General features: G+C 39.2%; 1 protein-coding gene across 1 annotated transcript in view; it reads right to left on the bottom strand.

Annotated features, from left to right (window-relative positions):
• The window catches only part of DOCK4 (dedicator of cytokinesis 4), a 360,754-nt gene that overhangs the window by 166,018 nt on the left and 169,249 nt on the right, over positions 1 to 25,487 (bottom strand). The window contains exons 16-22 of the mRNA XM_006859354.1: positions 22,268 to 22,424; positions 13,403 to 13,500; positions 13,206 to 13,289; positions 12,938 to 13,038; positions 9,334 to 9,415; positions 8,120 to 8,290; positions 697 to 889 (exon numbers count right to left, since the gene is read on the bottom strand). Of these exons, the coding sequence (XP_006859416.1) occupies positions 697 to 889; positions 8,120 to 8,290; positions 9,334 to 9,415; positions 12,938 to 13,038; positions 13,206 to 13,289; positions 13,403 to 13,500; positions 22,268 to 22,424 (886 nt within the window). The remainder of the gene's footprint in view (positions 1 to 696; positions 890 to 8,119; positions 8,291 to 9,333; positions 9,416 to 12,937; positions 13,039 to 13,205; positions 13,290 to 13,402; positions 13,501 to 22,267; positions 22,425 to 25,487) is intronic.

Raw genomic sequence — 25,487 nt, forward strand, 5'->3', positions numbered from 1 at the left:
AAAACTGATGATCTGCCCTGTAAACTTTCACTCAATCCACAATAAAAACCTTTAAAAAAACAAACAAACAAAAAACAAAAACTGCTTACTTAGTGAGGCTAGTTTATTTACTTCTTAAAATAAAATTTAAGATCAAGTTGGTCCTTACTCTCTTATCTTCAGCAGTAAAACATAGAAAAAAAAAAAAAGATACAGTGGGATTAAATAACAAATATTATGACAAAATCAGTCTAGTAATTGGTCACTTGCTGTTCAATAAAATAAAAATGCCAGTACACCAAAACACTTATTTAATTTCAGAAAACAAATCATTGGAAAACTTTTAATAACAGAAGAGGCAAACAAAAAAGGATCATATCAGGTACCTTGAAGTAACTCTTAATGAAATTGTTAAATTTTGTTGAACATCAAAAAAAATGAAATCTATAACAAGAAAAACAACATGCTGCACACTGCAATCTGTTGTGACTAGAATCCATGTCAATCATTAGAGATTTCAATCTTTTTAGAAATAAAATGTTAACAGTCATAAAAGGTTAAGGACTTTCGTATTTGACAAATAAATAAATTTAGTCTACCGCCCAAATCAATGCCTCTTGAGAACAATACCTTTCAGATGCTGACTTATGGCTGCAAACTACAAATATGGCTCGCTGGAGACACCTGGCTTTCTTAGCCAGGAAGCTCTGCACATACCTGGGTTGGTATACAACTGGCTCTCTACGGTTTTCCCAATGCACTGCAGCTTCACAGCCTGCAGGGAGTCATCCACATGGACGATGGTCGGGAGACTGCCCAGGGTGTCCTGCACCAAGTTGGCCACCTCGCAGATATCAAAGAGCTTCAAGAGTTCTGAATATACGGCTGGAAAGGAGCTGAGAAACACAGCCTGAAATGAAGAAGATATTTCAATCAATTCTCAGACATGTCATAAGAAAGGAGTTTTAAAAATGCCAGTGAGTTTAAGATCTGTGACAAGTATTTTTGAATGGTTGGAAAATAGATGTAACATAGGTTTTTGTTGTCTAAAGCTAAAATGGGGGTGGGGTGGGGGGAGGGGAGAATGTACAGTAGAATAGGGCAGTTTGTTGAGATGTGCAAAGGTACAGTATAATAACAAATAGGAAATTCTGGAAAATCACAGATGTTAGTAAAATGATTGGCAAAAGCTCCACAGAATGAATCAGCAAAACACAGTATGATTGCATGGAAAGAATTCTCAGCCAGGCCATGGCTCAAGACCACCTTTATTATTCTCTTTGGGGGAAACATTAGAAAGTGCCAACGTAAATGCCCAATTTGTCCTTAATAAATCAAATGCAATCATTCCCTGAAGTATTCAACCTATGATTTAAGGGTGTAAAATGCAGGCCTAAGCATTAGAAGACCTTTGTTCTACATAGCACAGGAGTCCTGGTGGCACTGTAGGATAAGCACTGAACTGCTAACTACAAGGATGATGGTTCAAACCCATCAGGTGCTTTTTAGAAGCCCTATACAGGATTGCTACGAGTCAAAACTGACTCGATAACATTTAACAACAACAACAAAGGGTCACACAAAAGGTTAGGTGCTCCACTGGTAGCTGACAGCTTGGTGGTTTGAACCCTCCCAGAAGCATCACAGAAAACAGGTCTGGTTATTGGCATCCAAAAGGGCAGTCTTGAAAATCCAGGAGTACAGTTCTACTCTGAGACACATGGGATTGCTATGTGTTGGGATTCACTGGACAAAAAGAAGTTTTGCTCCTACCCAACTCTTTGACTTTGGACAAGTCATTTGACCTCTCTAGGAGTCCCAGTGAGGTGCTTTAGAATAAGCACTGGGCTGCTAACTGCAAAGTTAGCAGCTCAAACTCACCAGCCATTCCTTGAAAACCCTGTATAGGGTTGCTAAGAGTTAGGATTGAGCGCTTAACAACAGCAACAATACAGCAAGGCTTTAGTTTGTAGTCCTGTTGTAGCACGATAGGATAAACACTGGACTGCTAACCACAAGGTCGACAGTTCAAACCCACTAGTTCCTCCTTGGAAATCCTACAGGGGGTCACTATGAGTCAGAACCAATTCGACAGAACCTAACAACAATACCAGGCTTTAGTGTCCTTACCAGTAAAATGAAAAGATCCTTAGAATGAGTCTAGGTTGCTCTACAATCTACTGTAAATCACAAACTGTGTATATGGACTGAGAATAATGTTCTCTAGATCAGTAAAAATTTTTAAATGAAAAATTATGCTAACATAAAATCCCCAAGGCATACACACACATACACACACACAAAAGGGTTAAAATAATATATTGAAACAAACACCCAAACTCAGACATTTTAAACTGTACAAAAGAGGCCCTGGTAGGGAGAGGCAACTGCCCTGGGCTCAATCTAAACAAGGCATGTGTTCCCACTGTGTTGGGATGCGAGTGCTAGCTGGTTTGAAAATGGGATCTTACACAATTGGAGAAAGTAGGTCGAGTCTACATGTGCTGAAGATTCAAACATGGAATCAAATTCAAATTCATGAGCTTTGGTATTTATTTATCCAGCAGCAGCAAAAATATATAGGCAAATCCAGGCCCGTTTTTGATGCAGTAGGCATCTAAATGCTCAAGATACTAAGTCAACAGCTCTGCTCACCTCTTAAAATGACAGATTTACTTCACTGTGTTTAAAATGAAAAAATTTGGTACAGCCCATTAAAGACTATATTTATATAACCTTCATTTCACTCGGCAAAGAGCTGAGTCATTCAGATGAAGTTAAAAAAAATAAAATAAAACCGAGCCCAGGTTTCTGATTCAATACACTGAAAAGTTACCTAACTTGATTTCCTTCAGGCATACCTCAATTTATCTAATTCTTTTTTTATATCTTCAGTATGAGATACATATGTAATAGGACTATTAGTAAAGCATAAAGGGAAAAGGATCTTGTAATGAGGGCAGAAAGATAGTTATACCAAGGAATCTCTAAACTCAAGCTTTTTACTGCACATGAAAACAAAAGCAAAATTCAGTTTTGACCTTAATAGTAGCTCAGAAAAATAGAAAAAGATTGAATTAGGATCCATCCTAGTATAGTATAATCTCATGTTTACTTAACTGTTAACATTTTCAAACACCCTATTTCGAAACAAGGTTACAGGCACAGGTTAGGACTTCAATAATTTCTGGGGACACAATTCAATCCATAACAAATCCTTATGAGACACAGACTTTTGTGGACCTTAGCAAGAAATTTTGTCTTAAGGTCCCAAGAAAAAGATTTTCCGGTGTGAAATGACACTACAGAAAGGAAGTTTTGTCTCTGTGATGAGCAGAGATTCAAAAGACAAATCTCAATATGAAAACTCAAAGGTTCAATAACTTTCGGAGATATATGCAATTCTTGTGGATTCTGGTTAGTCTGTTGGGATAGCTTTCTTAAATATCAACTGCTGTAAGCATGGTGTGATTAGTGGGCAATTTGACACTGAGGTTTCTGGTGAGTTTCTAAATTGCTCTTGATGGTAAGGGCCAAAACAATATTTGAAAGAGGCTAAATTGCATTTTTGGCAGAGATGGAATGCTCAGTTCACCGTTGTACAAGTTAAACAAAAATAGTTGCAGAATGCCCCTAATCAGAAAAAGCACAACACTATTATGGGTGGGGTTGGTACATTCTTATATGTTGTCATTATATATTACTCCTTCCAGATGTCACATGGCACCAAACTGTAATATTACTCTTAGGTATCTAGTTCTGTCTTCCAATCTCCCACATAATGTTCTGCTTCTCAATGATGACATGTCTCCTGGGAATGGTAGCCAAGACACTACTCCTTCTGACAGGTTTTAACCAAGTCAGTAGAATTACAGGCATATGAAATGGATTAAGGCAGTACAGAGAATGACATTCAGAATCTTCTCTCAGACTATGTTCAAGGCCATGATCTTTGGAAAGTAGATAGACCTGTCTTTAAACAAAACACATGTGGCTCCCCCTAGTAGAAGAATTCAGAAGTAGCAGCTCAGCACTGGTCCTGTAAAATCAGGCCAGGAAGATTGTTGTTGTTGTTGTTAGGTGGTACCAACTCATAGCGACCTTATGCACATCAGAACAAAACAGTGCTCGAACCTGGGCCAATCTCATTACTGTTGCCATGCTGAGACCATTGATGCCGCCACCTGGCCAATCCATCTCGTTGGTGGGGTGGGGGGTCTTTCTCTTTTTCTCTGACCCTCCATCTTACCAAACATGATATCCTTCTCCAGTGACTGGTCCATCCTGACAATATGTCCAAAGTATGAGAGACGAAGTTTGGCCATCTTGGCCTCAAGGGAGCACTCTGGCTACACTTTTTCGAAAATGAAACTATTGGTTCTTTGGCAGCCTGTGGCACTTTCAATATTCTCCTCCAACACCATAACTCAAATGCATCAGTTCTACAGTCTTCCTTGCACACTGTCCACGTTTTGCATGCATATGAGGTTACTGAAAATACCATGGCTTAGGTCAGGCACACCTTAGTCCTCAAGCTGACATCTTTATTCTTCAACACTTTAAAAAAAGGTCTTATGCAGCAGATTTGCCTAATGCAATACGTCATTTGATTTCTTGACTGCTGCTTCCATGACAGTTGATAGTTGATCCAATGAAGTCCTTGACAACTTCAATTTTTTCCCCATTGATAAGAATGTTGTTTACCGATCCAGTGGTGAGGATTTTTGTTTTCTTGACATTGAGATGTAATCCATCTCGAAGGATGTGCTCTTTGATCTTCATCAGTAAATGTTTTAAGTCCTGCTCACTTTCAGCAAACAAGGCTGTATCATCTGCATATCGCAGGTTGTTTATGAGTCTTCCTCCAATCCTGATGCCATGTTTTTCTTCATATAACCAAACTTCTCAGATGATCTGCTCAGCATACAGGATGAATAAGTATGGTGAAAGAATACAACCTTGCCACACACCTTTTTTAATTTTAAACCATTCAGTGTTCCCATGTTCTGTTTGAACAAATGCTTCTTGGTCCAGGTACAGATTCCTCATGAGCAAAATTAAGTGTTCCGGAATACTCGTACTTCGCAATGTTGTCCATAGCTTGTCATGATCCACACAATCAAAAGCCTTTGCATACTCAATAAGGCACAGGTAAACATATTTCTGATATTCTCTGCTTTCAGCCAAGATCCATCGGACATCAGCAATAATATCCCTTGTTCCACGTCCTCTTATGAATCCGGCTTGAAACTCTGGAATTTCTCTGTCAATGTATGATTGTAGCCATTTCTGTATTACCTTTAGCAAAACTTTACTTGCATGGGATATCAAAGACATTGTCCAATGATTTCCACATTCCATTAGGTCACCTCTCTTTGGAATGGGCACAAATATGGACCTCTTTCAATCAGTCGGTCAGTTACTTGTCTTCCAAATTTCTTGACATAGATGAGTGAGAGCCTCTTGTGCTGCCACACTTTCTTGAAAGATTTCCATTTTAATCCATCAATTTCTGATGCCTTGTTCTTTGCCAATTCCTTCAATGCACTTTGGACTTCCTCCTTCAGTATCATTGGCTCTTGATCATATGTTACCTCTTGAAACGGTTGAACATTAACCATTTCCTTTTGATACAGTGACTCTGTATATTCCTTCCATCTTCTCTTCATGCTTTCTGCATCATTCATTAATTTGCCCAAGGAATCTTTCAATAATGAAAATCGAGGCTTGAATTTTTTCTTCAGTTCCCCAGCTTGAGAATAGCTGAGCGTGTTCTTCCTTTTTGGTTTTCTGACTCCAGATCTTTGCACATTTTGTTGTAATATTTGGTTTTATCTTCTCGCGCTGATCTTTGAATTTTTCTTTTCTCTCTTGTACGTCCTCATTTCTTTCATTTGCTTTAGCATCTCTACACTGGAGAGCAAGTTTCAGTTTCTGTTCTGACATCCACTTTGACCTTTTCCTTCTTTCTTGTCTTCTCAATGACGTTTTGCTTTCTTCATGTATAATATTCTTGATGTCATCCCACAACTCTTCTGGTCTTCGGTCTTTAGTGTTTAATGTTTCAAATCTGTTCTTAAGATGATCTCTAAATTCAGGTGGTATATATTCAAGGTCATATTTTGGCTCTTGTGGACTTGTTTTCACTTTCTTCAGTTTCAGTTTGAATTTGCATTTGAGTAATTGATGGTCTGTTCCACAGTCTGCCCCTGGCCTTGTTTTGACTGATGATATGGAGCTTTTCCATCTTCTCTTTCCACAGATTTAGTCAATTTGATTTCTATGCATTCTATCTGGTGAGGTCCATGTGTATAGTTGTCTCTCATACTGTCTAAAGAAGGTATTTGAAATGAACAAATCATTGGTTTTGCAGAATTCTATCATGCGCTCTCCAGCATCATTTCTATCACCAAGGCCATATTTTCCAACTACTGATCTTTCCTCTTTGCTCCCAACCTTTGCATTCCAATCACCAGTAATGATCAATACATCTTGATTGCATGCTTGATCGATTTCAGGTTGAAGAAGTTGGTAGAATTCTTCTATTTCATCCTCACTGGCTTTAGTTGTTGGTACATAAATTTGAATAATAGTGGCATTAACTGGGCTTGCCTGTAGGTGCATGGATATTATCCTATCACAGACAGTGTTGTACCTCATGACTCATCTTAATATGTTCTTTTTTACAATGAATGCAACACTATTCCCTTCAATTTCTCATTCCCGGCATAGTAAACCAAGTGGTTATCAAATTCAGAATGGCCAATACCAGTTAATTTCAGCTTCACTTGATGTTGTCGTTGTTATGTGCCGTGGAGTCAGTTCTGACTCACTGCAATCCTGTACAGGGTTTCTGAGGCTGTAATCTTTACAGGAGCAGAAAGCCTCATCTTTCTTCTGCAGAACAGCTGGTAGTTTTGAACTGCTTACCTTAAGGGGCGCAGCCCGATTCATAACCACTATGCTACCAGAGCTCCTTTTCAGCTTCACTAATACCTAAGATATCGATGTTTATGCGTGCCATTTCATTTTTGACAACTTCCAATTTTCCCAGATTCATACTTCGTACATTCCATGTTCCAGTTTTCAATGGATGTTTACAGCTGTTTCTCTTCATTTTGAGTTGTGTCCCATCAGCAAATGACGGTCCCGTGGGCTTTACTTCATTTGTGTCATCATAGTTAACTCTAATTTGAGGAGGCAGCTCTTCCCCAGTCACATTTTGAGTGCCTTCCAACCTGAGATGCTCATCTTTCAGCATGATATCTGACAGCGTTTCTCTGCTAGTCATAAGGTTTTCAGTTACTAAATATTCGGAAGTATTTCGTCACTCTTTCTTCCTAGTCTGTCTTCATCTGGAAGTTCATCTGAGACCTATCCACCATGGGTGACCCTGCTGGTATTTAAAATACCGGTGGCATAGGTTTCAGAATCACAGCAACTCACAAGCCACCATAGTACAACAAACTGACAGATGAGTGGTGGCCATTTGGTTTTAAGTGGAAACTGTCCCTTCCAAGTGACAGTTTCCAGGAAGATTTGGGACACATGAAATAAAACAAAACAACATGCAGTTTAGCCCAGCCCAGTCCAATACAATGAGTCTGAAATTGACAGATTACAATGCAGTGCAGGACTTGGGGACAGTAACCGCAACAGCCTGGCCCTAGTAAAATTTCTTTCCGAGGCCAAGGTGACACCTTGTCCAATCATTAGTATGCGTGTTGGCAACTGGAAAGAAGGCTGATGCAAACCGTCTCCAGTCAGACAGGGAACTGTCTGAGCAAAGGTAACCCACTTCTGCCCTGCTGGAACTCAGACGTAAGGGCAATGTCTAAAAATCTATGCCGTGTTGCTTGTTCTTGTTGTTGTTAAGTGCTATCCAGTGTTCCATTTAAAAGTGACCTTGTATATGGTTTCCAAGGAGCAGCTGGTGGGTTTAAACCATTGACCTTTTGGTTAGCAGTTCAGTGCCTTACCCTAAAGAGCCACACCAGGACTCCATTCATTGCTGGTTAAGCTAGAAATATTAAGTTTCTAATAATGGTTTCTCATGCACAAAACATTCCACTCTACTGCTATGCAGAAATAAACTGTACCCCAATTTTTTTCTATTCAACAGAGATGGGAAAACAATTACCTGGGACTGAGATAATGCTCCAGACCCTTTGCTCTCTTGTGAAAGAAAAAAGCGGACCGACATGAGGAGCTCCTGAATGCAGCAGCGGAATTCCTCTTCATTTTGTCCCCCAGTGGCAAGGGAAAAGAGCCTTCGAGATTGAACGATATACTTAAAAATATATTCTTGAGCCTTAAAACAAAATGTTTTAAATGTTAGCTTCAAAGAAGACCAAGATTATTTGTATTTCTTTAAAAATGACACAGCATAAACATCATGGTACATTGCCAGGCTTTTAGACCACTGATTTAAATACCGAGGCCTTGTCAAGTCTTTGAATCTTATTTATGTGCAGAGAAAAGAGCAGTGCTTCTCTAATGCCCAATGGGAACAAAAGGACAGCTGTCTAAAAAATTGTGTACACTTCTCAAGAGTTTTGAATCTTAAATATTTTTGATCTCTATATGCTTTTAAAATTTTTATCGTTGAAAAGGAGTAGGTACTTTTCAAAAAACGATTCTGCTTTGTCTGTAGTTCCTCTTTCCACCTTGTCTTTTGGCTTCAATCTGACCAAAAGTTATGATAAATTCATAACTACCTAAAATCTGTTTTATAAGATGAATATATTATCTAATTCTATCTAATGATGGCAAATGGAATGTTTCTTAACAACAGGAATCAAAAGACTACCATGGCTGTTTACTGAACAGTTTAAGAAAGGAATTATATTCCCTTTGAACATATGAAATTGTATTCCTTTTGAACATCTCCATTTACAACTGAGCCAAGCAGGCCTAGAGGTGGGGCAGCCTTACATCATGAAGCTCAGTAAAGCCTCGGGTTTCTACATTCCATCATTGCCGCCACCACATTCTTCTCTTTAAAGTTAACCTACATGATTTTCAAAGAGGCTGCTTCAGAGCAACAGAAGCAAGAGCCAGGGGCCTCTAAGCTTAACCGCCCCTTTGCTGTCTCATATAACAACCCTCTGCTGCCAACCCTAGTCTTCACTTCAAGTGTTCTGGAGCTGAAGGTCCAGTGGATGAGCCTGGAAAGGTCCCTTGCCAATTCCATCAGCTCAGAGCAGCCATAAACTTATTAAGATCCTTGATTCAGAATGTCAGTAATACATCACCAGCAATTACTGTCTGTGTAAAGGAAACCAATTAGTTTAAACCTCACCACGCAAAAGCTTTGTTTGATCATGTTATCTGTTATCAACAAGATGTTATTACCTTCAGCACCTCCTGGATATGCTCTTGCCTCTCAGCTTCAGTGATCCTGTCCACATACCATTTGAGCACTTTGATGAGGTCTCTAAAGTACATGGAGAAATGTGCAGAATGTAGAACTGCTCTCATTCTCAATTAAATGCCAGAAAATCAAATACTTAATTTTGTCACAAGAAGGCTTCTTTCTCTATCAATTCTCATGTTTTAAACATGCTACAGATATAGGCTTTATTGTATTTCCAAGTTCATACCTGCCAAGTTGCCATTTAATAATTTTTACTAAGTCACCATTACAACATCACATGCCCCCCTTTTGTAACTGCAAAGTAACAACACATTCTCCCATTGACGTTCCCCTCCACCATTGATCAGGCTGTTTCTGGCAATGTTTCCGAATGGGCGATAACAAGTATCAGAGAAAAGGACTGTGACCAATGAAGTGTCTGGAACTATGAGTGCCAAGGTAAATCTTGGACAACAGCTAAGTGGCAATCTCTTCCCCAGTGACCTTATAAACAGCTGGCTGAAATATCACTCAGCTGGAGAAAAAAGGGTGGTGGAGGGGGTAGGCTTAGAGACAATGGAAACACCTCCCCACTCCAGCTTACACATCCACAAATTTATTTAAACAAGTTCTCTGACCTCTGGGAAGAACAAGGCTTACACTATTAAGGCTGTTGAGTCAGTTTTGACTCATACCAACCCTGAATAGGGTTTCCATGGAGCACATGGTGGGTTTGAACCACTGACCTTGCAGTTAGCAGTTCAGTGCTTAGCCTATAGCACCACACGAGGATTCCAAGTATACCTTAGTAGGACATTTTCCAGGAAAACCAAGGTTAGGATTTTTTTTTTAATTAAAGAAAGAAAAATTGAATTAAAAACAAAACCAAAGCCATGTCTCAAGATTCTAGCCTTTCCACCTCTGACCTGGGTCAGTCCTTGGTTTCTAGGAAATATCTAGTTCACATAGCAACGTCTGAAAAGGCTCCTGCTTTCTCTCAGGCAGGAAAGAACCCACGGGCATGGCAGTAGGAAGAAGCTGCTGGAAGTGTTATTTTAAAGCTGAGATGTTAGTGAGTTTCTGGCCGCCCACAGACACAGCAGATTCCACAGGACTTATCTGTTTCCTTAGGACTGATTACCCTGCTTTCTTGGCCAACCTGAAGTGTTAGATGTTATATGACATTCTTATTCTTAAGCTTCTAAGGATATTTCCAACCAGATGTGGTGACTCCTTATCTGTGTTTGTGTGCAGTGTAATCGATTCCAACTCATAGTGACCCTTTAGAAAAGAGTAGAACTGCCCCAGAGAGTTTGCTAGGCTGTGTGGCACTGCAGGATAATGCGATGAACCGCGCACTGTCACTATGAACCCTAAGGTCGGCAGTTCAAACTTACCAGCACTCCTCGAAAACCCTATACAGGGTCCCTACAGGTCAGAACTGATACAATGGTACATAACAACAACAGCAATTTTTGCAAGCACAGACTGCCAGATCTTTTCTCTCGTGGAACCACAGGTAGAGTTGAACTGCTAACCTTTTGATTACCAGCTAAATGCTTTAACTACTGCACTGCCAGGGCTTCTGACCCACTCATAAACCAAAACCCATTGCAACTGAGTTGATTCCAACTCCCAGGGACCTTACAGGACAGAGAGGACCTGCCCTAAGGTTTCCAAGGCTGTGATCTTTATGGATGTAGACTGTTTTGAGGTGCCTCTGGGTGGGTTGCCACATTGTTTTCCTGCAACCCTCTCATTGTCATTAAGTGCTGTGAAGTCAGTTCTGACCCATAGTGAGACCCTGTATAGGGTTTCTCAGGAGCAGCTGGTGAGCTTGAACCATCAAACTTGTAGTTCAAATTGACTTTGCAGTCCAGAGCATTAATGCACAGTGCCACACCAAGGCCCAAATTATGAGACTGAGCGGCAGAGCTGTGCCAACATTTCAAAGCGATTCTTACTTTTATACTTCACCTTTGGTAGAAAATCATGGTAATGGAGGTTTAAATCTTGTGCAAACTGCTCATTCACTTAAGTTTTGGAGGTGTAAACCTTAACACAAATGATGAGCAATACCCAGGTTAACAGGATCAAATGCTTATCTGACAAATTACTATCCTTTATACATCACATCTATAAAGAGCTCTGGTAGCGTAGTGGTTACGAATCGGGCTGCTATCCTCAGGGTCAGCAGTTCGAAACTACCAGCTGTTCCGCGAGAGAAAGATGAAGCTTTCTGCTCCTGTAAAGATTTACAGCCTCAGAAACCCTGTACAGGGTCGCTTTGAGTTGGAACCGACACCACAGCACATAACAACAACGACAACATACATCACATCTATGGGGGGAATAAAGAGCAAGCATCTGGCTCTCTGCTCTTTTAACTCACCTACGGAAGTAAACAACTGTGCACATACATGCCCACAGGTAGTTAAGGCAAAAGGTAAAGATATGGGGAGAAGAGCAATGACAGTGCAGGAATGGGTAGGCAGAATATCATGGGATGTTTCAGGGCTGTACTAAAGCCAGGCCTAAAGGCAGGGAAGATGTTAGGCACAGGACAGAATAACAGAAGCTGCTGCCTTGGGGCAATTATCAATTAGATTGAGTGGAGGCAGGAACTAGCACATCATTATTCATTCACTCTCCTTTAGCTTCATAAGCATAATCTGCCCTGGAGGAGGAAAAAAAACAAACAAAACCCAAACCCTCTTACATCCGGTGGGTTCTGACTCATAGAGACCCAATGTAGGGGTTCCAAGACTGTAACTCTTCACAGACGCAGACAGTTTCATCTTTCACCCACAGAGCAGCTGGTGGATTTGAATGGCAGGCCTTGAGATTAGCAGATCCACAGTGCCACCAAGGCTCTTTTTGGAGAAGTGAGGAGTTGTGAAAAAGATAGATACTATAGAAAGGCTAGAAGTTCAAACCCACCCAGAGGCACCTCCAAACACAGACCTGGTGATCTGTATCCAAAGAGTCACAACCTAGAAAACCCTGGGCAGCAGTTCTACTTTGCACACATGGGGTCACCAGGAGTTGGAATAAGAGCAACAACTCTGAAAAGCGCACTAAACCCTAATGACTAGTCGGCTGTGGTCAGAGACTAGGTCTTCATATCATTAGTGCCTGGCATGCAGTAGGTAATCAGCAGATATTCTGATGAGTAAATGAATGGATTTAAAATGGTATGGACTCAAAGGATGCTTTCTCTTTGGATTTCTTTTTTAAAGCATCAATAATAATTATCAAGGAATATGATGGCATTAAATGGGGCTCTTGAGACCCAAAGGGGAATAACCAGACATTTTAGACTAAAAACTATCAAGTGAAATAGACAAGAAGAAAACACTTTGTATTTTAGGTCTCAAAGATAGAATTTGGAATGTTCTTTTTTTTTTTTGTTCTTCTCTTAAAATAAGTCCTAGCCATTAAAAAAGAGGGGCTGAGGGGAAAGATACCGTCTCAAGAGACACTTCAGCTGTTGTGCTTCACTTCTTCCTACACTCCATTTAAAATTTTCTTATATAACTGGTTCTGCCCGGAAAAACTCAAAAGGATCCGCTTCTAAACCAATTATAAGATAAAGGGCCTTACCTGTATGCAAGTGCCCCAGCAAAATGACTCTCAATGTAAGTGTCCATTACAGGTTTAAAATGATGAAATTTGCTATCCTGCAGCAAATTTATTATGTGAACCTAAAAAGAAAATTGAGTTTTATAAAACAGATGCAAATCAAGATTTTTCTTTTGTTATTTTTAAATGAAGTGTGATGCTATTACGTGCATATTTCTAAAACACCCTTATGAAAGTCAGGATCCAGAGAGACAATGTTAAAATGTCATTCAAGCAAATTTCAACTCACCAAAGAATCAAACACTTTTGACCCATATTTTTGGGAATTTTCATCTAAAATTCCAAATAAGGTATCCAGTGTATCTTGTAGGAACTGTTCCAATAAAGAAGAAGTAAATGAATAAATAAAATATTATCTGTCTTCCTCCAAAATTACTTTCTTCTATGAATTTTCAAGAAAGGAGTCAGTCATGAAATAGCATATACCTTTACTATCTCTGAGCCATCGATTTCTTTTAATTTAGAGAGACAGCCTGTGATCTTGTCGGGGTGAGTTCTCCATTTCAAAAGATCAAGCATATCACCTTTCCAGAGAGAAAAAGAATATTAGTTCCTTTCTGGAAAATTGTCCCTTGCATGAAGTGTTCTATTGGTAAAAATTGAATTCCCATTCATATTGCCTATCCCTCCTTCTCATTCTAATTGCAGGCATCTATAGAATATGAACAGAGTCCCAGGTGTGGCGCTGTGGGTTAATGTGCTGGACTGCAAGGTCGGTTTCAACGGCAAGGCTGGTGGTTCAAGCTCACCAGCCACTCCTCAGAAATCCTATACAGGATTGCTATGAATCAGAACATACTTGAAGGCGCTTAAAAACAGCATTGAATATGAACAGCTCTCTAGGATAGGATTTATCATTGTTGTGTTTTCATTATCTCATCCTGGTGTGGCTCTGTAGGATAAGCAATGACAAGACCACAAGGTCAGCTTGAATCCTAGGGTTGACAGTTCAACCTCACCAGTCCCTCCTCAGAAACCTCATATGTCCAGAGTCCCTGGGTGGTACACACTGTCAAACCGCTCCACTACTAATCAGCAGACTGGAGGCATGTGGTTCCCCAAACTGCTAGGTCTGGCTATCCATTTCTTTGAGTTGAAACGGACTGGAAAACACTGGTTTTGGTTACTGATCCTTAGTTCTCAGGTTAAAAAGTGCTCCTTTAGGATGTTTTTACTGAAAGCCTTACATTACAGTAAGCGTATAATCCCTGGTGACACAACAGTTAAGTGCTCAGTTGCCAACAGAAAGGTTTGCAGTGAGAACCCACCTGGTGGTTCTGTAGACGAAAGATTTGGTGATTTGATTCAGCAAAGACTGCAGACAAGAAAACTCTATGGGACAGTTAGACTCTGTCACATGGGGCTGCTATGAATCAGCTTGATGGTACACAATAATCCTAGTGTATTCCCACATCCCAGTAGTACTTATTTCATGATCACAGTTGTTTATCTATACCCTCTACTAGTGTAAGCTCCAAGAGGGGAAGAAAAAAAACATATTGAATTTGTCCTTAGTGTATCCCCAGCACCAGAAAATAGCAGGCAGTTGCGTTGTTGATCATTGTCTGCAGGATTGAAGGATTTGTTGAACAATGTCTGCTAACACCCAGGAGAATGGTAGTTGCTTGAAGGTTAGGACTCTGCCTCATTCATATTTGTACCACAGCAACCAAATCTGTCCACCAATGACCATCTGACCCAAACCCTGTAGGAATAGAAGGTGCCTGCACAATGACAAGACCAATGAATTGGGACAAGCATCTAAGGAGTCTTCGGACCTGAAAGCACCAGTTCCTGGGTTCCACAGGCTCATCTTCCATCCAAGATTCTAAACAAACTCAGAACCCAGTTCTCTAGTTTCTCTTCTTCCTAAATGGTAGGTCCTCTGAGAACCTTTTCATCTGCTGAGGGAATACATTCTCCCCTCATCTCTCCAGGAAAGCAATTGCAAAGGCTCCTGATGATAGTGCCCACACTAGTCTCCAAAGGGAGCCAAGAGCTGGTGGCAGCTGAAGGGCAAGGATAGCAGTAAGAGCTGACAGGGCTTCTGGATGTACAAGGTGGGTCAAGGTAAAACCTGCAAGGTGAGTCTTCCCAGGACTCAGTGGGCTAGAACGTTCCAGAGAGACACCAGGAGAAAATGTTTCAGAACTGAAACTGAAAAGTTCACTTTAAAGTACTTACTAGATTTAAGGGCAATCCAAATGGGACTTGCTAAGAGACAAAAAAAAAAAAAAAAAAAAAATCATGGTGGGAGGTATGTTGTTGTTGTTAAGTGCCATCGAGGTAGGAAGTATAGAAGAAAAGAAATCAGAAAGTAGGATGAAAAAGGAAAAAAAAAGGATGTAGGGAACAGAAAGAAGAAAAAGCATAGGAATCTCAAAGCTAAAATCAAGAGAAAAAAAGGGTCATGAAAGACTTAAAAGTAAGAAATTTAGTACTACATAGGAATATTTATCTTTTTAACACATGGGGATAAAGGGTGGAGCAAAGTTATTTAGAACTAGGAAAACGAAGCAAAAAATTTAAAAGTCAAAGAAGAGATTTATGAGGTTTTCAATAACAAAAACAAACAGAAAAATGTTTAATATTAATATTTAACTCATATCCTGGGGATTTGATTGAAACTTTTCTTTAAAATCATTGGCTATATTTAGAAGAGTAGATAACTCCACAATGATACCTGTAGCAGCAGAGGCGGAACTCTATTATTCTCCTGGTCGGTTTGCTTCCTTCCTCCTACTTCTACTTCCTACATAGAGCTTCAGGTTGGCTCCTTCCCTTAGCATCTTCTGCTGTTAAATTACCCAGTGTATTTTCCCTGCCTTTCACCCCACACTTCCCACTCAACCTATAAGCTGATGCTTACTGCTTCTCCTTGTGCTTGCCTTCTATTTGGAGTGAACAATTGAAAGGGCAGTCAGGGCATTTCTCAGTGATAGGTGGGCAGCATGGGGAGAAAGGAGATAGCTCTGTTGGCTGCAAGTGGTGTCCTTCAAGAGGCACTGGGGGGAACCAGGAATGCCATGAGCAGAAATGGAAACACATTCCAGGGGTACAGACAATTAGATTAGGATGGAACTGTTCATATTTGTTGCAAGAAAGTTGTTGTTCGGTGGCATCAAATTGGTTCCAATTCATAGCCACCCTATGCACAACAGAATGAAACACTGCCTGGTGCTGACAATCCTCACAGTTGTAATGCTTGAGCCCACATTTGCCGCCACTATGCTAATCCATCTTGTTGGGTGATCTCCCTCCTTTTTTTTGACCCTCCACTTTACCAAGCATGATGTCTGTCTTCAGAGACTGGTCATTTCTGATAATAGGTCCAAAGTCTCACCATGCATATAGGCTACTGAAAATACCGTGGATTGGCAGGCACACCTCAGTTCTCAAACTGACATTTTTGTTCTTTTGCAGCAGATTTACCTAATGCAATATGTCATGTGAATTCTTGACTGCTGCTTCCATGCATGTTGATTGTAGATCCAAGAAGAATGAAGTCCTTGACAACATCCCATTTCATTTTTGACAACTTCCAATTTTCCTAGATTAGTACTTCATACAATCCATGTTCAAGTTACTAATGGAATTTTTCAGCTGTTTCTCCTTATTTTGAGTTGTGCTCCATCAGCATATGAACGTCCTGAAAATTTTGCTTCATTCATGCCATTATGGTCAACTCTACTTTGTAAATTTTTACAGGAAGAGAAAGATGATGCTTTCTCCCACAGAGAAACTGGTGGGTTTGAACTTCTGACCTTGCGGTTAGCAGCCCAACGCATAACCCACTATGTAACCAGGGCTCTTTAAACAGAGATCCAGGAGATGGCAATTTTGACTGAACTATGAATTTTGTACAGACATCATTTACTATGTTCAGAAGGGCAGACTGCTTTACTCTTCCATTTGCTCCATTTTGAGGAGTCTACTTCTCCATCACTTTGTCATACTGTGGTGACTTGTGTGTTGCTGTGATGCTAGAAGCTATTGCCACTAGTATTTTAAGTATAAGCAGTGTCACCCACGTTGGGCAGGTTGCAGCAAAGCTTCTAAACAAAGACAGACTAGGAAGGAGACGTGGACCACTTCTGAATGGTTAGCTACTAAAAACATCATGAATAGCAATGAAACACTGTCAGAAAGAGTGTTGGAAGATAAACCCCTCAGGTTGGAAATCACTCAAAATACACATGGCACCTCCTTGACCCCTCTTCCCACTCTTATTTTCAGTGCCTTCCATCTCGACATAGTAAAGATGTATGTGAAATATTCAAGAGTTTTTGTTCAATGTGAAATACTTAATGTGCCTAACCTACTGAGAAGTATAAAATAAATGGGTAACATGATCATTTTCTAGAAGCTTAAAGGCTTCACCTGACCAGAGAATCACAGACGCCAAGCAGAGTACTCTGGCCTTGCAAACCATCTATGACTGATGCTAGGTGACAGAGGGCATGTGAACAGACACACTATGGAGATCCTGAAATACAACTCTCCTTTAGGAAATGTTATTTGCTAAATGCCGGAATATAATGGAAATGGGATTTGTGCATTTTCCAAGTAGAGTAAAATGAATATACAGCAATTTAATTCAAATTTGGAAGTGGACTACTAAGACAAAGATATGTGTCTGGCTTGTAAATTTCAGAAAGCTCAACTAACTTCCATCTTGCTTCCCATCTCTTGAAACATGCTTTTCATTTCCTGGCTTATTTTGGCCTGTGTTACACTGACAAGGTTAACACAATCAAAATGAAAATTCAGTCCTTATCAGTCTCTAAAAATGAGCCAGGCATTTCACTGAATTCTGACATAACCTTCCATGCAGTGGGATGTTTAATATGATTTTATGAATATTTTAATAATCCATTTTTTACCTGAAAATATACTTTACTTTTACAAAGTAGCAACTTGTAATTATCAAGATTTGTTCATAATTTTGTTTAACATTATACATGCTTTGTTGTTGTTAGGTGCCATCAAGTTGGTGCCAGCTCAAAGCAACCTATGTACAACAGAATGAAACACTGTCAGGTCCTATGCTAACCTAATAGTCATTGTTACATTCGAGCTCACTGCTCCTGTCATTGTGCCATTCCATCTTGTTGGGGGTCCTTCCTCTTTTTCTCCTACCCTTTACTTTACCAAATATGATATCCTTCTCCAGGGACTGGTCCCTCCTGACAATATGTTCCCAGTATGAGAGACAAAGTCTGGCCATCCTGGCTTCCAAGGAGCATTTTCTGAATGTACTTTCTTCAACACAGACTAGTTTATTCTTTTCACAGTCCATAGTACTTTCAATGTTCTCCTCCATCATCATAATGCAAATGTATCAATTCTTCTACAGTCTTCCTTATTCACTGTCCAACTTTCGCATGCATACGAGGTTATTGAAAATACCATGGCTTCGATCAGGTGCACCTCAGTCCTCAAACTCTGAGGATATCTTTGTTCTTGAACACTTTAAAGAGGTCTTATGCAACAGATTTGTCTACTGCAATACATCACTTGATTTCTTGACTGCTGCTTCCATGAGAGTTGATGGTTGATAAGAGCAAAATTTGACAATTTTAATCTTTTCTCCATTTATATGGATGTTATTTATTGGTCCAGTGGTGAGGATTTTTGTCTTCTTTACAATGAGGTACAATCCATACAGAAGGCTGTGGTCTTTGATCTTCATCAGTAAGTATTTTAAGCCCTCTTCACTTTCAGAAAGCAAGGCTGTATCATCTGTATATCACAGGTCATTAAAGAGTCTTCCTCCTATCCTGATGCCATGTTTTTCTTCATATAATCCAGCTTCTTAAGAGTATTTGGTCAGCATACAGATTGAATAAGTATGGTGAAAGAATACAATGCTGGCATACACCTTTCCTAAACTTAAACCATTCAGTGTTCCCTTGCTCTGTTCAAACAATTGCCTCTTGGTCTATGTACAGGTTCCTTAAGAGCACAATTAATTGCTCTGCAATACTTGTTCTCCACAAAGCTGCCCATAGCTTGTCATGATCCACATAATCGAAAGACTTTGTGTAGTCAATAAAGCACAGGTAGACATTTTTCTGGTATTCTCTGCTTTCAGCCAAGATCCAACTGACGTCGGCAATAACATCCCTCATTCCATGTCCTCTACTGAATCTGGCTTGAACCTCTGGAAGTTCTCTGTCAATGTATGGTTGCAGCTGTTTTTGAATTATCTTTAGCAGAATTTTGCTTGCATAGAATATTAATGATGTTGTCCAGTAATTTCCACATTCTATTGGGCTACCTCTCTTTAGAACGGGCACAAATATGGATCTGTTACAATCAGGTGGCCAGGTAGTTGTCTTCCAAATTTCTTGGCATAGATGAGTGAGTGCCTCCAGTACTTCATCAGTTTGTTGAAAGATTTTAATTTGTAGTCAATCAATTACCGGTGCCTTGTTCTTTGACAATGCCTTCAATGCACCTTGGACTTCTTCCTTCAGTATCATTGGCTCTTAATGATATGCTACATCTTGAAATAACGGAACACCAACCACCTCTTTCTGTGACAGTGTCTTTGTGTATCCCTTCCATCTTCTTTTGATGTTTTCTGCCTCCTTCAATATTTTGCCCATAGAATCCTTCACTATAGCAAGTCGAGGCTTGAATTTTTTTCCTTCAGTTCTCTTAGCTTGAGGAATGCTGAGCATATTCTTCCCTTTTGCTTTTCTAACTGCAGGTCTTTGCACACTTTTAAAATATAATATTTGACTCTGTCTTCTTGAATAGCTCTTTAAAATTTTCTACTTAGCTCTTTTACCACCTCATTTCTTCCATTTGCTTTAGCATCTCTATGCTGGAAAGCAAGTTTCAGCATGCCTTCTAACATCCATTTTGTTTATTTCCTTCTTTCTTGTCTTCTTAATGACTCTTTGCTTTCTTCCTATATTATGTTCTTGATGTCTTTCCACAACTCTTCTTGTCTTTGGTCTTTAGTGTCGAATGTATCAAATATGTTCTTCAGATGATCTCTAAACTGGGATGTGTTCAAGGTCATATTTTGGCTCTTGTGTACTTGTTTAAATTTTCTTCAGCTTCAGAATACACCCTAGAACTAGAAAAACTTCAGAAGTGTAGGGCCATAACATTTGATGGCAGAGAACCTATTGCTAATTTTATCTTTGTGATAGGCAGAAAAATGCCCCACCCCTCAAAGATGTCCACATCTTAATCCCTGGAGTGAATGAACATGTTACCACATGTGGCAAAAAGGGATTTTACAGAAGTGACTAAACTAAGGATTTTAAAATATGGAGATTATTTCAGATTATTCAAGTGGGCTTAGTGAATCAAAAAAGGACTTTAAAAGATGGGAAAAGATCAGACAGAGAGATTTGAATTTGCTATGTTTCTGGCTCTCAGGATAGAGAGAGGAGATCATGAACCATGCAGGTGGCCTTTAGAAGCTGGAAAAGTCAAGAAGATGGATTCTTCCCTAAGCCTTCCAGAAAGAATGCAGCACTGTTGACACCTTGACTTTAGCTCAGCAAGGCTCTTTTCAGACTTCTGACCTCTGAACTGTAAGTGAATACATTTGTGTTGTTTTAAGTCACGAAGTTTGTGCAATTAACAGAATAGAAAACTAATACAACCTGAAAGGAGATGATGTTGTTGTTGTTGTTAAGTATTGTAGAGTTGGTTCTGACTCATAGTGACCCTGTACAGGGTTTCAGAGGCTGTAAATCTTTACGGGAGCAGAAAGCCTCTTCTTTCTCCCACGGAACAGCTGGTAGTTTCGAACTGCCGACCTTGAGGTTAGCAGCCCGATTCGTAACTGCTATGCTACCAGAGCTCCTTGAAAGGAGATGACAGGAAATAATAAAAACCAGTTGAGTCAATTCTGACTCATGTCAACCTCAGTGTTTCAGAGTAGAACGTATTCCATAGGGTTTATGGACACTACACAGTGACTGATTTTTTTGGTAGTAGATCACCAGGCCTCTGAATAGACGGGAACATCAACCTTTTGGATAGCAGTTGAGCACTTTTAACCATTAATACCATATCCAGGGACTCCAAGAAATTAATACAATCTGAGAATATCCTACCAGAAGCATGTAGTGAAATACCAAAGTATGCTCTGTAACAAACCTACACCTAATCAGCACAAGATGAATAATAATTTCTTGCTAAAGTAGTCAATTAAGGGTAGACTTTATTCACTTTATAAGTTTCATGGGAGTAGTTATGGCCTCATATAAGAAACCTGGCATTTGGTGAATGCTTTCTAATCATTTAAGTTATAAAAGTGGAGATTTTATTTAAGTAAAGTCATTAATCACTGATTACTGATAAATTCAATATGACGACCTATTTTGTTAACTTGGCAATAGCTACTTTCGATGGATTTCACTAATAGTAAAATTTTAAACATGTTTCTCCAAAAATACTTTTAAAACAGGAGCTATTAAGACTAATAAAAATATGACAGAATAATTTCTTTTCAAAACCCTATTAAAATATTTCACACTGAAATTGAGAAGTAGTTTTAAAGTGATCAATATTATAATGCTATAGTTTGGCTCTTCTTTGGTGCCATGTTCTAAAAGAAGAAGCACTATAAATGTTCTAGGACATGTAAAGAATATTTAAGAACATATGCAATATTTAGACACATGGGTATTTTTCAAGACACAATACTTTGTATGAAATAATTCTCTTCAATATGATGAATCTGACTTATTAACATGGCAACCAGGGAGCTAGCCAACAATCTTATATGGCAACCATGGGGAACTCAAAATGTGTAATTTATTTCCTTCATTACAGACAATGTTTTCATAATAATTTTCTAGAAGAGCTTGCTTTAATGATCATAACTTGCTAAACAATCACTGACATAAAAGTAATGCCCAAACAGAGAAGCAATATCCACCTAATTAAACAAAAAACAACTGTTATTCTAAAGTCTACAATTCACACTGTTTATGGGGCTATAAAACAAGAGATTTAGGTAGTGGTATTCTTTGTCTTTTTTTTAATTATTATTTTTAAAGCAGCTTGGTTTTAATCATCTATTTGAAGTGCTGTGTACTTGGACTCTAATGCTGGTGAATACTGAAGTTACACTCATTCAACAGATGATTGGGTCACAATCATTTCTATTGTATTGGAAATTACAAACAGAAGGATCAATAATTTTTGCTAGTGGGAAATTCTCAAGTATAATTTTGGTGCTTATTGAATATGCCTGCCAAAATTCACATGAGTACTTAAAGCACACAGGTTTCCATAAAAAACAGTGTTATACATTACCATTTTGGGTGAGTTTTGTGGAACAGAGAAAAGATGTTATCCAAAAGGATTCCTTTGTGGCCTTCATGGCTTGATTATTATTCCCAAGCAAAATGCCCTTTGAAAAGGGAAGTTTGAGGTAGCGGGTAGTGTCTTGAAGGTTTGTGTTTTCTTCGCACTGTTAAAAAAAATATAAACAAAAAGAAAAGAGAGAAGGAGGAGACTTCATATGAATTCTTTAGTATAATTTCCATTTCAAGTGTTTATGAACTTGGCAACATTCCAAAGAGCATTAAATATAGGATTTGGTTTTTAAGTAAAATTAGAGGAAAAACGGAATTAAGCAAGATTTTGGAGTCAAACCCATTTGGATTTGAATCCCACCCGTCACCTCCCTTATGAGCGACTCTATTGGGTTTGTTTAACCACTTGTGGTTGGCATTTTTAGTGCTAAAATCTCATTGTGTGCCTTAGGAAACAGATAACATAAAGCTAGTAAGACAGTGGCTTACACACTGGGAACACTCAAAAATCCCATTTGCAGTGACCATAGCATTAAAATTAAAAAAAAAAAATATATATATTTATATATATGTTAATTGCTCCAACATCCCATCTAAGGCATTTTTTGAACAGTTCCTAATTTTCAAAACTGGCAAGTAAAAGGAAACTATGTTTCAGAGTGTCTCTGCTATTCATAAGGTTTTCATTGACTAAATATTCAGAAGCAATTCGTCACTCCTTTACCTGTGCTTTATTGACTAAGCAAAGGCTTTTGATTGTGTGGATCATGACAAGCTATGGACAACATTGCAAAGTATGAATACTTCAGAACACTAAATTATGCTCATGAGTAATCTATACATGGACCAAGAGGCAGTTGTTCGAAGAGAACATGGAAACACTGAATGGTTTAAAATTAAGAAAGGTGTGTGACAGGGTTGTATTCTTTCACCATACTTATTCAACCTGTATGCTGAGCAAATAATCCAAGAAGCTGGGATATATGAAGAAAAACATGGCATCAGGATTGGAAGAAGACTTATTAACAACCTGCGATATGCAGATGATACAACCTTGTTTGCTGAAAGTGAAGAGAACTTAAAATATTTACTGATGAAGATCAAAGAACACAGCCTTCGGTATGGATTACATCTCAATGTAAAGAAAACAAAAATCCTTACCACTGGACCAATAAACAACATTCTTATCAATGGAGAACAGATTGAAATTGTCAAGGACTTCATTCTTCTTGGATCAACTATCAATACTCATAGAAGCAGCAGTAAAGAGATCAGATGACGTTATTGCATTGGGCAAATCTGCTGCACAAGACCTTTTTTAAAGTGTTAAAGAGCAAAGATGTCAGTTTGAGGACTAAGGTGCGCTTGACCCAAGCCATGGTATTTTCAATCACCTCATATGCATGCGAAAGCTGGACAGTGAATAAGGAAGACCATAGAAGAACTGATGCTTTTGAGTTATGGTGTGGGAGGAGAATATTGAAAATGCCATGGGCTGCCAAAAGAACCAATAGATCTGTTTTGAAAAGAAGTGCAGCCAGAGTGCACCTTAGAGGCCAAGATGGCCAAAATTTGTCTCTCATAGTTGGGACACTTAACAAGAATGCAGACTATATAATATCTAAAAATTCATCTATAACAATATCTGAAAGGATATATACTAAAGAGTTAATGATTAACATCACGTGTTTTTCATTTTGGTTTATCTGTATACTATTTTTGTAATGGCTTTAAAAATGTTTCAAGAGCAAACCTAGAGCCAGGGGGCCTGGAGGAAGGCAGAATCTCCAGTGAGTAGTATCCAATCTGGCTAGGCAGAGCTGATGAAATGAAATGCAGATGGGTTTCTTGTGATATAATAGTGAATAATTGTTATCAGGACTGATTGTGAAGGTTGGAAATGGAAAGGTAGACATTTTATAGCAAGGAAGGGAGAGAATAACTTTTCAGTCTAGGAGCAGAGGTCCCTAGGACCATCAACGGAGAAAAGCCAAGAGCGGGACCCTACCCAGAGAAGCAGTGATGCCCGAGATGGAGGCAGAGACAATGACGTGGGGCGAACAGCTGGGGACTTTAGATCCAGAGAGGGAGAGCGACTGTGTGCTGAAGACTGGGGGTGGGGTGTGGGGGGATAGTGTAGGGGGCAGGCTTGCAGGGTATACCCTTTGGTCTGTTGATGATGCATGGAGGGGATTGTAACCATGGCAATGATATGATGTATGATAGAACTAATGTAAAACTAATGTTCTCCCATGTAAACTATCATATAATTCACAATAAAACACTTAAAAATGTTTCTCATTTTAAATTTATTTCATTTAGAAAAATATTTGTTATATATTTTCAAAAAATATTCTAACAATCGGAGAACTAGTATGGCTTAGATTATATTTAGAATACATTAAATCTCACATGAAAGCTATTTCTTCAAATTAACTACAGTATTTTCAAGGGTAAGGAGCTCTGGTAGCGTAGTGGTTACGAATCGGGCTGTGAACCTTAAGGTCAGCAGTTCGAAACTACCAGTCGCTCCGCGGGAGAAAGATGAGGCTTTCTACTCCCGTAAAGATTTACACCCTTGGAAACCCTGTACAGGGTCGTTATGGGTCGGAACCGACTTGACGGCACTTAACAACAACAACAACATTTTCAAGGGTAATATCCCAGGAGCAGGCAGGAGTTTAAGCATAGAATTCCTGTGGGAATCTAGACTATTTTGTGTGACTTGCAAAATAATTTAAAAATTTTAGTAACAAATCTAACAAGTTTAGAGTTGGAGTCAGATTATTACCAGAGGTTCTCAGCAGCACACCTGTGCAGTGTGGGTGTCAGCATACACACAATAGTCTCCTGTGAAGTTGTTTGAACTGCAAGGTCAGTGCTCCTTGGCAACCCTATACAGGATCACTATGGGTCAGAATCGACTCAATGGCACAATACAACATAATCGCCTTCTAATGTTTCAACTCCAAATGCTTTCTTTACTACTGTGCACTATTTCACACAGACAGCAGAGTGCAGAAAACACACATATATGGCTTAAAGAATTAAGACACATGGTTTAAAGAAATAAGACAGTGAACACCTAAAATGTTTTCTTCAGAAGAGATACTAGGTAAAATATTATTCTGAAAGTCTGAACTTGGTCTTCTACCTGTCTCCCTTCTAGCCTTCTTCCTGCTTCAAGGCCTGGAAAGCCGCAAGTCATAGCATAAATC

The sequence above is a fragment of the Chrysochloris asiatica genome, unplaced genomic scaffold (assembly GCF_000296735.1).
Source record: "Chrysochloris asiatica unplaced genomic scaffold, ChrAsi1.0 scaffold00032, whole genome shotgun sequence".
Lineage (NCBI taxonomy): Eukaryota > Metazoa > Chordata > Mammalia > Afrosoricida > Chrysochloridae > Chrysochloris > Chrysochloris asiatica.